Below are 12,285 nucleotides of genomic sequence, written 5' to 3'. Positions count from 1 at the left end.
CCAGAAAACTCTCTTTAGCCCCTCAATTCTTCTTCCCAATGCAGCTATCCCTTAAACAAGTGTCCTGACCTACTTCCCACTTCAAAGGAGCTGGCCAAGCCTGCTTTGTAACTGTGACCTGTGGACATTCGGATTAAAGTCTATCAGGCACAGAGTGTCTGTCATCCACTCCCAACTGGTAAACGTAGGCAGAAGGGCCTCATAGCTCGGCTTCTCCAAAAAGTTTACATTCTTTTTTGAATAGGAGACATATGGAGGAAACCACTTTACATTTCCAGACAATATAACCTGTTAAAGATGATATATTCTATGGGCATATCACCCTGTCTTTTATTTTCCCTGAGTTCATCTCTACTAAGTAGCAAAAAAATCTTTCAAGTCATTCACTGGAATCGCAAACATGGTCATCATCAGTCTCTCTATCCTTTTTCTGATCTTTCAAACCTAGATTTTATACACATATACACATACACATCACGCACATATGTGTATATATGTAATATATGTATAATATATACATATATATGTAATATATAATACTATATATTTATTTTATATGTAAATATATAGTATGTATACAAATAATATATATATATATGTCTTTAGCCAAATCTTTTTATTCTTCCAAATATGTGTCCAACTTGGTCCTCGTCAACCAAGAAGAGGGAGGCAAATATGAAGCAAATTCCCACATGCAAAGATGGAGGAGTGGGCGTGGGGCCTAACTCCCTTACTGACCAGCCTGTGGCCTGAGGAGAGTCAGTAACCTCCCAGAAGCTCAGTTCCCTCCCTGTGAAGTGGAGGTAACAGCCGCAGGTCCCCTGGCCGGCGGTCAGTACACCCACTGCGCACCCACAGGGGGCTCCTCGCTGGCCCCGCCCACAGGGGGCGCTCAAGGTCTGGGGCGGGAGGGAGGCCGTGAGGAGGGCCTTCTGAGAGGGACCCCTGGGGGGCGGGGCTGTGCAGGGAAAGTATGCCACCCTGAGAGGGGCTGAGAGCTGTCGTTTGAGAACGAGCAGGGGTTAGGAGAAGGCAGGTGGGGACCTCAGCGAGGTGACCGGAAGTGCCTGCGGAAAGACCCAGAGCAGGAAGCAGTGCTGAGGGAAGCTGCGGGGCGGGGTGGGGTGAGGAGGAGGAGGAGGAAGCAGGCCTTCCTCACCCCTGGGAGGATAGGGCCGCGGAAACACACGACGAGCAAAAAGCACCTGCGATGTTGGCACTCTGCCCTCCATGTGGCTGAGAGCAGCCAGGGGGACTCTCCGCTCGGGGGACTGTGGGCAGGACTTTACCGGCGGGAGCCCGCCATGCTGGGCTCTGGCCCTGGCCTCCCTCCACGGCCAGCCGGGAGCCGCGCACAAAGCCTGCTCTGTGAGGGAGCTTGAGAGGAAGGAGCCCAGGGGAAGGCAGCTGCGCCAGCGACACCTCCCTAGTCGGCGCCCCCCCAGCCCCACAGACAAACACACACCTCTCCGAACCCTTTAGGCCCCATCAGTCTCCAGAAACAACATGGCCAACTCCCAGTGCCAAAGAAAATAACGAGGCGGGAGGCGCCGGCGACTCGGGAACCCTTTCCGTGAAAAGCACAGCGCGTCCTCCAAGGGCAGCACCCCGGTAGCCATCTCCGGGGGCGCTCAGCTCAGGAGCAAAGGCGGGAAAATCCCAAGACTCATAAACATCTCTCCTCAGAATCCCAGAAAAGTGGAAGGCCCCTGGGTTTACTGGCGCCGCCACCCTGCAGGTGAAAGTCAGGGCCAGACAGGGAAGGGCCACGGGTTTCCCCATGAAACCGTGGCGCCCCGACGTGGGCCGGCGGGAGCCCTCTCCTCACCCCGCAGGCCGAGGCCACATTAGCTGCCACCCTCCGGCCAGACAGCCACTCTTTGACCCATACACATACAGAATTCTGATTAAAAACTTAAATTTAAACAAACCTGAGACAGGCTGAGACCTGGGACCCTTTACTGGAGCGCTCGCACCTACACAAATGTCTCCTCCAATGACAAAACAGTACGGACTAAAAATAAGTGTACGCGTGCGCAGTTGCGGCAAATTGGGAACAATAAGATACAAAAAAGCCAAACCCCACTGCCACTTCTGAGGTACTGGGAGCAAAAAGGAAGGTACTGCACATGATCCCTGCACAGGGCACCACCAAGGGGATGGGCGGACCACCTAAGCCACCCCTCCTGGCCAACCCACTAATCTGCCCCGACCCTCACCCCATTTAAGAGACCAGCTTGCCCGTCCCCCCAGTTCGGGGAGCCGGAAAGGGCACCTGTTACTCATTCTCCCTCCATTGCGTTTGGCGCTCGAGGAGTCCAAAGACCTGAGTCTGTAACAAACCTAGTGTTAAAATTTGACTGCGCCTCGATCTACTCCATGATGGGAGGTGAGATTTCTGGAAGGGCTCTGAGTTTTAGGGGGAGCCTCAGCTTCCTGCTGTTACCTATCTGGGAGGATTTAAAGAACTAGAGCTAATCTAAAGAACTAGATAAGGGCACGCACGTAGCAGCCTGGCTGACACGCGACGGGTGCTAAAGGAGCAGACATCTGACAGGTCAGAGAAGCCATCAACTGCCTGGGATTAGAAGTGTCCGAGCTCCTTTGGGGACAGTAGCAGCAAATGCAGCCTTTAAAGGGAGAATCGAAACAACCTAACTGCCATTTGCTGTGGGGTTTAATTCGTGAGGCTTTCTGTCGTCCACACAGCCTGAGCCAGTCCCCTCTGCCTGACTCTGCTCTCTGCCTTTCTCCTCCTTCTCTGTATCTTCCTCTGCTTCTCCCTCCACATTTCATCTCTTCTCTGTGCTGACGCTTTGAGGACCAATATGAGGGATGGGAAGAGTGATGGCTTTCGAGTTAAGACTGAGGTTCACATCCCAGCTCTACCCCACACTGGCTGTGGGGTCTTGGGCAAGTCTTCCATGACTCTGTTTCCTCATTTTTTTTTCTTTTTTCTTTTCTCTCTTTTTGTTAAACTGAAGTACAGTCAGTTTCCTCATCTTTGACCTCCTGGGGAACCAGAACCAAACCTCTTGTTCACTGTGAATCCTTAGCATACAATTTGTTGCTTCACACATAGTAGGTGTTCAATAATAATAGCATTAAAAATCTGTTTTAAGAACTTTTACATGTATTAACTCATTTAATCCACAGAACAACCCCATGATGTAGGTGCTATCGTTACCCCCATTTTACTGATGAAGAAACTGAGGCTTTTTGATTGAATGAATGGGGTACCATGGCAATGGCAGGAATTATTTCTGTCAAAATTCTTGACCAAGTACCTGATACCTCACCCCTTCCGTATCATGTCTGCCACACTTTCAGTTTCTCCTGGCATTGAGACAGGCTGTTGAGCACCCAATCTCAGCCCTGGGCCATCCACTGCCCAGCCTCCCAGACAGGATGGTGCCCACCTCTGTCAGGGAGTGGAGGGGGCTCCTCTGAAAGAGTAAAGGGGATCTGGCCTCAGGATAGAAAATCCTCAAAACATCACCAAAAACACAAAAACAACAGTGCAACTAACTCTTCCACCTCCCTCTCCTCTGGAGGAAACTGCTATGGTGATCCAATGTCAGCCAGACACTTGAGCAACGTCTCTGCAGCCCGAGGCCCTCAGCACAAGGTGGCCAGAAGCAGCGCACAGACCAGAGCCAGTGTTGGGCAGCTGGCCATAAGAGCAGAGATCAAATCAGCTTCAGATGGTGCCTGGCAACAGTAGGCATTTAATAACTGTTGAATTTATTAATAATTTTCTATGCACTGCATAGTCTATATACATTAACCCCAAAGTCCAGAACAGCCCTGTGAGTGAAGCATATTATCCCTATTTTACAGATGAGGAAGCTGAGGCTTAAATGTCTACGGACCTTGCCCAAGTAGAAAGCAGAAGGACCAGGATTTGAACCCAGGCCTCTCAGGCTCCAAAATCTATGCTCTTAAAACCATGTTGTCTGAAACCAAATATCTAAGGGCACTTTTTCTTTCCTTCTCCTCTAGTTCCCTTCTTTCAAGGCACTCCCAAGCCAAGCCATGACTGGGTCTCTTGCCCTGTCATTCCCTCTTTTGCCAGTATGTCCACTGGTCAGATCCAGTCCCCTCTGGTTTTTGCTGCAGGATGGAAGGTGACCAGGGCCCTAGCAGAACACCCCAGGGCTAGAAGCCCTTTCAACCCATTAGACAGAGGATGAGGATGTTAACATAACCAGAACCTTCCTCGGGGGACTTCTAAAGCTCTCCTGGGGGCTGTCATCTCACTTGCCTCTCCCCTGATGCAGCCTGCGACTCCTACTGGACATCCGTCCACCCTGAGTACTGGACAAAGCGCCATGTCTGGGAGTGGCTCCAGTTCTGCTGCGACCAGTACAAGCTGGACGCCAGCTGCATCTCCTTCTGCCACTTCAACATCAGCGGCCTGCAGCTGTGCAGTATGACACAGGAGGAGTTCATCGAGGCGGCCGGCATCTGTGGGGAGTACCTGTACTTCATCCTCCAGAACATTCGCTCTCAAGGTCAGTGTCAGAGGGCAGGGCCTCAAGGGGAGGGGCCCAGGATTGGAACCCAGCGACCTTGCGAAGTCCTTCCCCACCATGTGACTCACATGGCGAAATTTTATTAACTGCAACTCTCTGTGAACCCATATCCCCTGCTAACCAAACCTCTCCATACCAGAAGCTTTAGAATCAGAGACTGGAGGTAAAATGGAGAGAGTTACAAGGAAGCAAGTTGAGTATATTTTTAAAAAGAAAAGAAAACTAAAACATGTTCAAGGACCACCCAGGAGCAAGACTGCTACAACAAAATATTATGATTATAACAATGGTAACCATAAAGGGTGGACAAAAAGAGACTTCTGCTTGACCTTTCGTTAAGCAGAAGAAAATTAACCTGATAGACCCTGTCCCTTCCCTGTTTCCAGAGCTGTCCAACTAATTGCCATTTCCTTTTTTTTCATCCAAGTATAGTCGATTTACAATGTTGTGTTAGTCTCTGGTGTACCAAACAGAAACAGACTCCCAGACACAAAAAACAAACTTATGGTTGCTCTTTCCTTTCATCACATTCCTAATGGTCAAGGATCAAATGGCCACGAGGTGGCGCCAGTAGCATTCAACACACCCTGCAAGAGTGGAATGTTGATGGACAGGTTCTTAAAATTCAGATAAAGGACCTGAGGTCCCGAGTGGTTAAGTGACTTCTCCAAGGTCACATGGCAAACAGGGCTGATTCACTGAAATTTGGTACACAGCAGGGCCTGTGAGATCAGAAAGACCTTCGTTCCAACCCTGGCTCTAACACTCTTGAGCCATAGGACCTCTGGCAAGTGGCTTAACCTCTCTGAACCTCCATTGTCTCCACTCTGTGATGGAGTGATGACACACTTCCATGGGCTCCTTGACAGGATTCAGTGAAACGTTACCTGACACAGCCGATAAGGACACAAGTGCAGTGAATGGCAACTATTTTTGTCATCATGAATACAACCAAGAGGCAGAAATTTTTTTAATAAATAAATAATGGGACACATCTCAGCTCAATTTTAAGAAAGACCTTTCTAAAAGTTAGCATTTTTTAAAATGGCTGCTTCAGAAGATACCTCTGGAAGGAAGTTCCCCGTTGCTGGAGATAATCAAGCCATCTTATGGCCCCCTGCTTGATGGGGATGCTGTGGCAGGGATTCCTATTTGGGCAGAAACCCACAGAGGACCTTCAGCTCTAGGAGTCTTTGTCCTCCCCTTGATCTCCCCATCAAGGCAGGAAAGCTAAGGATGGGGACCCCTGGGCACTGCTTAGCTTCTGCCCTGGGAGCCATGGCTCACTGGGGGTGAGAAAAGGACAAACAGACCTGCTGTTCATTGTTGTCCAGTCTCTGCTTCATTATCACCAATGACAGTGACCTGCAAGGAGTTGAGAGCAGCAGCCTGCACTGAGAGTGGACTTTCCCTGAAAGGAGGCAAGTCTGAGCAAATCACAGTGGCTCAGGGAGGAGACTGGGGGCTCCATGCGGAACCCTCCTAAGGGAAGAGCCCTGCACAAGAATCCCAGGGCCATGAAAACGGAGCATTCCGTCCTGGGAGAGGACGCAGCTTGGCACCACCAGCCACGGCCAAGCATCAAGTCAGTCACGTTTGTCTCCAGGCCCCAGCATCTCCTGTGCTGGGATCTCCCACCTCGGGCACCTCCCTCCCTGGCAGTGGTTACATCAAAAATACCTGTCCCTGGTCTCATTGCCTCAGGGTCTGTGCAGAACAAATAAGCTAAAAACCCAACGTGTTTTTTTTAACAGGCCATAAGTTGCCTCTGCTCATTCTAAGGAATCCCTGGCGTCACAAGGGTGGAGTGTCAGGCACTCTTTGGGCCAGGGCATTAGCATATTGAGCAGAAAGACTGTCTACCCCATCAACCTCCTTCGTCCTCAGATTCTCCATCATGTTCCTCAAGCGGCTATGTGTATTGTGTTTTGAATACATGTGTTGTGACCAGTTTCCAGGGTCCCCATTTGCCCACCTGTTATCTGGTCTTTCATTTTCAAAAATGTCCCTGTTTGGATAAGAAATTATATGTTAAACTGGTTATTACCTAGCTGAGGCCTTATATTATCCCATAGGTTGGGGCTCTGGCAGAAAAGGACACATAACAAGGGCGAGGAGTGAAAGGGGGACTCTAGGGCCCAGTGTGCTCCTGGCTCAGAAAACATTTCAGTAGGATTTAAGGGTGCAGAAATATGGGGACCCTGGTCACTGGAAGGCAAGGTCAGCCAGAGGGGTGAGGGCAGAGGTGACTCCCCCAGCGCAGGAGAGGAACGGTCCCTGGTTAGCCCCTGCCCTGTTCCCGGGGAAGAGTGAACTGAGGGGCGTGGCTGAGCAGAACCAATCAGAAAATGGCCCTAGGAACCAACAGTCACAAATATGCCCTGGCCCCGTCTTCTCAGTGAATAGAAACTGGCCCTCACATTGGACACCAAATTAGAAGAGATGTCCTTTGCCCTGTGCTGCTACATGAAAACATCAACTGGAACTCCTGACCTCCCCACAAACCCACCCTACTCTTCAGAGGAGACAACCAAGGCCCCCCATCCCAAGACAGGCTCCCAAATCCTCTTTAAATCCTCATATCAGGGTACTGCACTTCTTGTGGACCCCTGTGTCCATTTTCCTCTTTGACCAGCACATAACAGGCGTTCGAATCCGGATTAGAGGCCATGTTCCAGAACATAGACTCTGAGAGCCAAAGGGGAGGACTGTGGTGGTTTTGTCACATGCTGCCAGTGAGGAACACGAGCCCAGAGACTCGGTGACTGGGCAAGTCTGCAGAGGGGGCAGGGGCTCAGCCCAGCTCAGAGCCCAGGCCTCCTGATCCCAAGCCAGGATTCCCAGTGCCCACTCAGAAAACCCTAGAAGCTGCTGGGATGCCTGGCCCAGGCTGTCTCCAGGTCGCCCCTGAGGAAACAAGGAGACTGTACTTCTCAAGGGTGGCTTCAGGGTGGCCCTATAAAGGCCAGATGGTCTCCAAAGGTTCCCTCTGAAGTGAAACTGCCCTGCAGAGGGACAGTGGCTCCCCTTCTCCCAACACCTCCCCTGCTGGCCTGGCCAGGGAAACCAGGATTATACGGCATGATTTGTGGATTCCTTTCTCTTTTCCAGGTTACTCCTTTTTCAATGACGCTGAAGAGACCAAGGCCGCCATCAGAGACTGTAAGTAACCAAGTTCAAGCTGCCCGAGGCTGTGTCAAGGCTGTTGTTGGGCACGTGAGCTTGATGGTTGTCTAGGACCACGCTGAAAGGGTGATGACCTGAAACAATGACAGGCTAAGAGAAGACAGCGGGAGATACGTGGTGGACAGAGTACAGGGCTGGGGTCTCTGCTTCCTTATCCTTCCCCAGGCTCAGCTTCCTTGTCTCTAAAACCCATCGCTGGGTTGTGGTGAGCTCAGGTCATAGTACATACGAAGTGCCTGGCTTATGCCAGCAGCACAGGTGCTCCAAAAACTGGTACCTGTTAGAAATAATAATCATAATTAGCAACCATTAGAGCCTTATGGTTGATAATGCCTATGAAGATGAGCTCACTAAGCAGATCACCTTAATAATTACAAGGTGATGGAGGATCTCAGATGGCCTTGTTGATTCTGAAAATTAACCCTCATGATTTCACTTCTGCAGATGGAGAAAGTTTAGGAAAGGGAGCTTTGGAGATTTCATTTTTTAAAGATGATGATGATGATCGTGATGATTGCTTAGTTTCTGAGCCCCACTAAAGGCCCTGGTCCAGGGTGGGAGGAGCTGTGGGTCCTGGACAGACCCCTTTCCTCCACAGACTGCAGCTCATACATCCGCAAAGATACGGCAGGACACGGTGGTTCTCCAGCTGAGGGGCAGACACAGAGGAAGGGTTTTTTATGATTTTTATTTTTCTCTCCTTAAAGTCCCAAATAATCAACCAAGGATTTAGGCTATTGCTTTAATGATGAGTTTTTTATTCAGAGTTAACGCAGGAATAGCTGAGTCTATGAACCACATGCAGTGGGCTTAAGGAGGCACACCCTGCCTCACAGATCCCAGTGGCCCTGTTGAGAGCAGCTCTGTATTTCTCAAGGTTCCCTGCATTTGGGCCCAACGATCATGTAGTGTCTCCTCCTTGCAGAGAGCAAAGTGCCCACCTGGCTTCCTGGCTCTCATGGATTTTCATCCATCTGTAACAGGCTGGGGGTTGGGCAGTGAACCCCAGCTTTCACCCTCCAGCCCAATCCCGGCAGAGCCCCTGGAAGAAAGGAGCCCACCGAGGCCCAGGGCCACTATTGAGTCTGTGTCTGAAGGCCTGGGCCCAGGAAAGGCGCTTGCCGCACTCTGGGAGCTTCGGCCGACCAGCCCGCTCTCAGGGCTCAGGGGCTCGACCCACCTATGTCTTTTTGCCAGCCTGCCATCCTCACAGCCGAGGAAGATGATGAGCTAGAAAGAGCTAGTGTGTCCCACACCAGGAGAAGGTTCTACCTGAATCCATAACCAGTCCCAGTTAGAGTCAGTGCTGCTGTAATAATAGCAACAATGATAATAGCAGCTAGTATTTGCTGAGTGCTTACAGCGAACTAGGCCCTAAGCTAGACACCTTCTAGACATCGTTTCAAGGAATCTCTCCAGTAACTCTGTAAGACAAGTACTAGAACCATAGCCTTTTCCGCAGGGTAGGCGCCAAAGCTTAGAGGCTAAAGCTGACAAAGTTAGCAGGTGACAGATGACCTGGATGTGCCTAAATCTGAAGCCCATAACCCTTTTTCCCCTCATCTACTTCTTTCTTTTCCTTTCCATTCATTCATTCCTTTGACCAGCTTTTATTCAATGCCTACTATGTGCCGGGCTGAGAGCTAGGTACTGTGGCTCCAGTGATGAGCATAACCAAGGTCTTGCCCTCATGGAGCAAGGGAGGCAGAGAGACATTAAACAAATTACCCCAGTAATGAATATGTAATTGCTGATTATGATGATATTACAGAGGAAAATGGCAGGACGCCTTGTGTGTGATGGAAGAAAGATCGCATTTAAATTAGGGACCAGGGAAGCCCTAGAGGAAGAGATATTTCAGTTAGGCCAAAAGGATGAGCAGAAGCTAGCCAGGAAAAGAGGAAAGAAACAATTAAGGAGAATGAATGGTTTGTGCAAAGGCCCTGTGCCAGGAACAGCTTCAAGCAATGTTCCCATCCATCTTCAGTAAAGATTAATAGCTCTTGTTACCATTTGTGAAGCACTTACTATGTGCCCAGCGCAGTGCCGGGCTGAGTATTCTACGTACATTAACTCATTTAATCCTCATCAAAACTTCACTAGGTAGTAATGTTATCCCTATTCACCTCTGAGGAAACTGGAGGCGCTGAAACTTGTAAATTACAAGTAAATGTAGCACAGAGATTCCCACTCGTTTTCTCCAAGTCCATGCTCTTATACACTGTGCTTTTCACCACATGCCCACAGGGGCACGCAGTCTTGCACACGCACACGCACATGCACACACATTGACAAACCCTTCTGTTCACTCTGCTGTCCGCTCAGTTGAAACCCAAGATTCAAGACTCCTCTGGGTCTGAGCCCAGCTCCATGAGGACTCAGAGAACAGGATGATTTTCAACTTCATACCTGCTGAAGAGGCTCAGGCCCAACAAGTTAGGAAACCGTCAGAACTGGCCCAAGTGACACACCCAGCCCCGCTCCACTTGGTCTCCCCTTTCCACCCATCGTCTCCATCTCTGCGGCAGAAACACCCGTGAACGAGCCGCCTCCTGCTCCTGGCCCGGGGCGCAGGCCCTCTGGCTGGACCAGTAGTGTTATGGAGACGTGCACATGGTGAGCTTGTGTTAGAAACTCCAGCCTCCGTCCCACCTTCTGGAGGACAGCTGACCACGTTCCCAATCAACGACTGAGAATGTATCCTTCGGCCACAATTTAACGGTCTCTAGTTTCAAGGCAACCAAACTCCTGCAAATCCCATCAACAGCAGAGAGCTTGGGCCATGTCCAAACTGCAGGGACACATTCCAGGTGAAGACAGCTGTAAGACACGGAGAGCTGCCCCCCAGAACAGCATGGGCCTCTGCAGAGAAGTTTAGGGTGTTCGCAGTGCTGCTGCTGCTACCTCTGGCTGATCTTGGGCAGGTTTGGATTCGGGAACCTGCCTCAAGGTGGGCACACACTGATGATGCCTTCAGCCCCTCTGCCCCCACTGTCACCCCTGCTGCCACTCTCACTGCCACCATCTGCCAAGCAAGGCCTCCAATCTAGCCGAGCCACCACTACCTTCAAAGCCACCACTGAGCACTGGGAACAGATGGAACAGGATTATTTATCTCAGGCAAGACCCACGAGGAGAAACGCCCACCTTGCCCATAACCCTGCCTCATGCTGACCTATCCTGTGTTCATCCTGTCAAGCCAAGTATCTTCCATCCAAAGCACAGGAGGGGAAATCATAAAAATTAAAAGGGTGACTTTTTTCCTCCCACTTCTCGCCATTTTGGCATTTCAGGGAAAGCTCGTTGTCTAGTCACTGGTTAATAATTCACCTTTATCTTTACCACGCCGTTTGTTTTCTCTCTTCTTACAAGATTAAATTAAAACAATAGAGAAGCCTGCTCTGCAGGTGACACTGCGTAGTGTGGCATCAGATCAGACGGGAGGGCCGGACTCTTTCTCAGTCTTGATCAACCGGCCGTCAGCCCTGCTCACCTGCTGTCACCCCACTCCACCTGGCGGCAGCCCCAGTGTCAGCTGATCTCACCTGGGTATTCATTCATGCTTTGGCCTGTGCACATGAGCCTGTTTTTCCACATCGACACGGTTCCCAACTGTAACATAGGACAGGGCCGAGAAGAGGCCTGAGGGACGCCACAAGCTGAAGTCACACATTCCTGTCGTTGTTCGTTCCTGTGAACGATGCACTGTCATTCTCAGAGCTGAGGGCTCTGGCGTTGAAATGTTTGCCCCGGATCTCGGCTCCGCCACTGGGCAGACACATGACCTGGATCGTGCTCCCAAAACATAGGCAGGGCTCTCTCCTTCCTGCTCAGGTGTCTCCTTGTCCGAGAGCTTTCTCTGTTGGCTTTTATTACGATTGCAGCTTCACTCGTCCCCTTGCCCCTCACCTCTGTCTGCTCACCTGCTGTAATCTTCTCCACAGATTCATCACCACCTGAAGTAGCCCATGCATGTCCATCAGATTTTCCTACCCACTTGGGTGTGAGCCCCTTGAGAGAAGAGAACAGATTTATCCCGTGCTGTACCCCCAGGGCCTGCTACAGAGGGCACACTGCGGCTCAAAACTCGTGAGCCAGTGAGTCAGTGGCCTACAGTGAGATACCTAGCCGCTTCCACACCCCTGTTTTCTTATATGTAAAATGGAGACGGTAAGAAACATACATCATAAGAAGGGGTGAGACCAAGTGAGCTCTTGGCAGTAGCAAACGCTCCACAAACTTGAATAATCATTAAGTGTCTATTGAACACCTGCTATGAAAGACATGATGAAGTGGTAGTTGTGAACATCCACTTTGGAACAGAACTAATCTGGGTTAAAGTCCCGGCTCTACCACTCTGGATAAAATTCCTAAACTATCTGGACTTCAGTTTCCTCCTCAATAAATGGGAATAGTGATAATGCTGCACAGGGTCATGGCAGGGTTAAATGAGATACTGAATATGAAGTCCTTAACACACACTTGGCATGTAGGAAGTGCTCCATTAATATCAGCTGTTAGTACAGGCAAACAAGAGATGAGATCAACCTTTACGGTGCAGTGG

The 12,285-nt window shown here is 50.2% G+C and overlaps 1 protein-coding gene across 4 annotated transcripts in view; it reads left to right on the top strand.

Moving 5' to 3' along the window:
• The window catches only part of ELF5 (E74 like ETS transcription factor 5), a 38,201-nt gene that overhangs the window by 21,953 nt on the left and 3,963 nt on the right, over positions 1-12,285 (top strand). For all 4 annotated transcript variants that reach the window (XM_006195047.3, XM_014568066.2, XM_006195046.2 and 1 more), the window contains exons 3-4: positions 4,281-4,514; positions 7,647-7,697. In XM_006195047.3, the coding sequence (XP_006195109.1) occupies positions 4,281-4,514; positions 7,647-7,697 (285 nt within the window). The remainder of the gene's footprint in view (positions 1-4,280; positions 4,515-7,646; positions 7,698-12,285) is intronic.

This window comes from Camelus ferus, chromosome 10, assembly GCF_009834535.1.
Source record: "Camelus ferus isolate YT-003-E chromosome 10, BCGSAC_Cfer_1.0, whole genome shotgun sequence".
Lineage (NCBI taxonomy): Eukaryota > Metazoa > Chordata > Mammalia > Artiodactyla > Camelidae > Camelus > Camelus ferus.
Note: the sequence above shows the minus strand (reverse complement) of the source record. Positions and strands in the feature narration are given on the sequence as shown.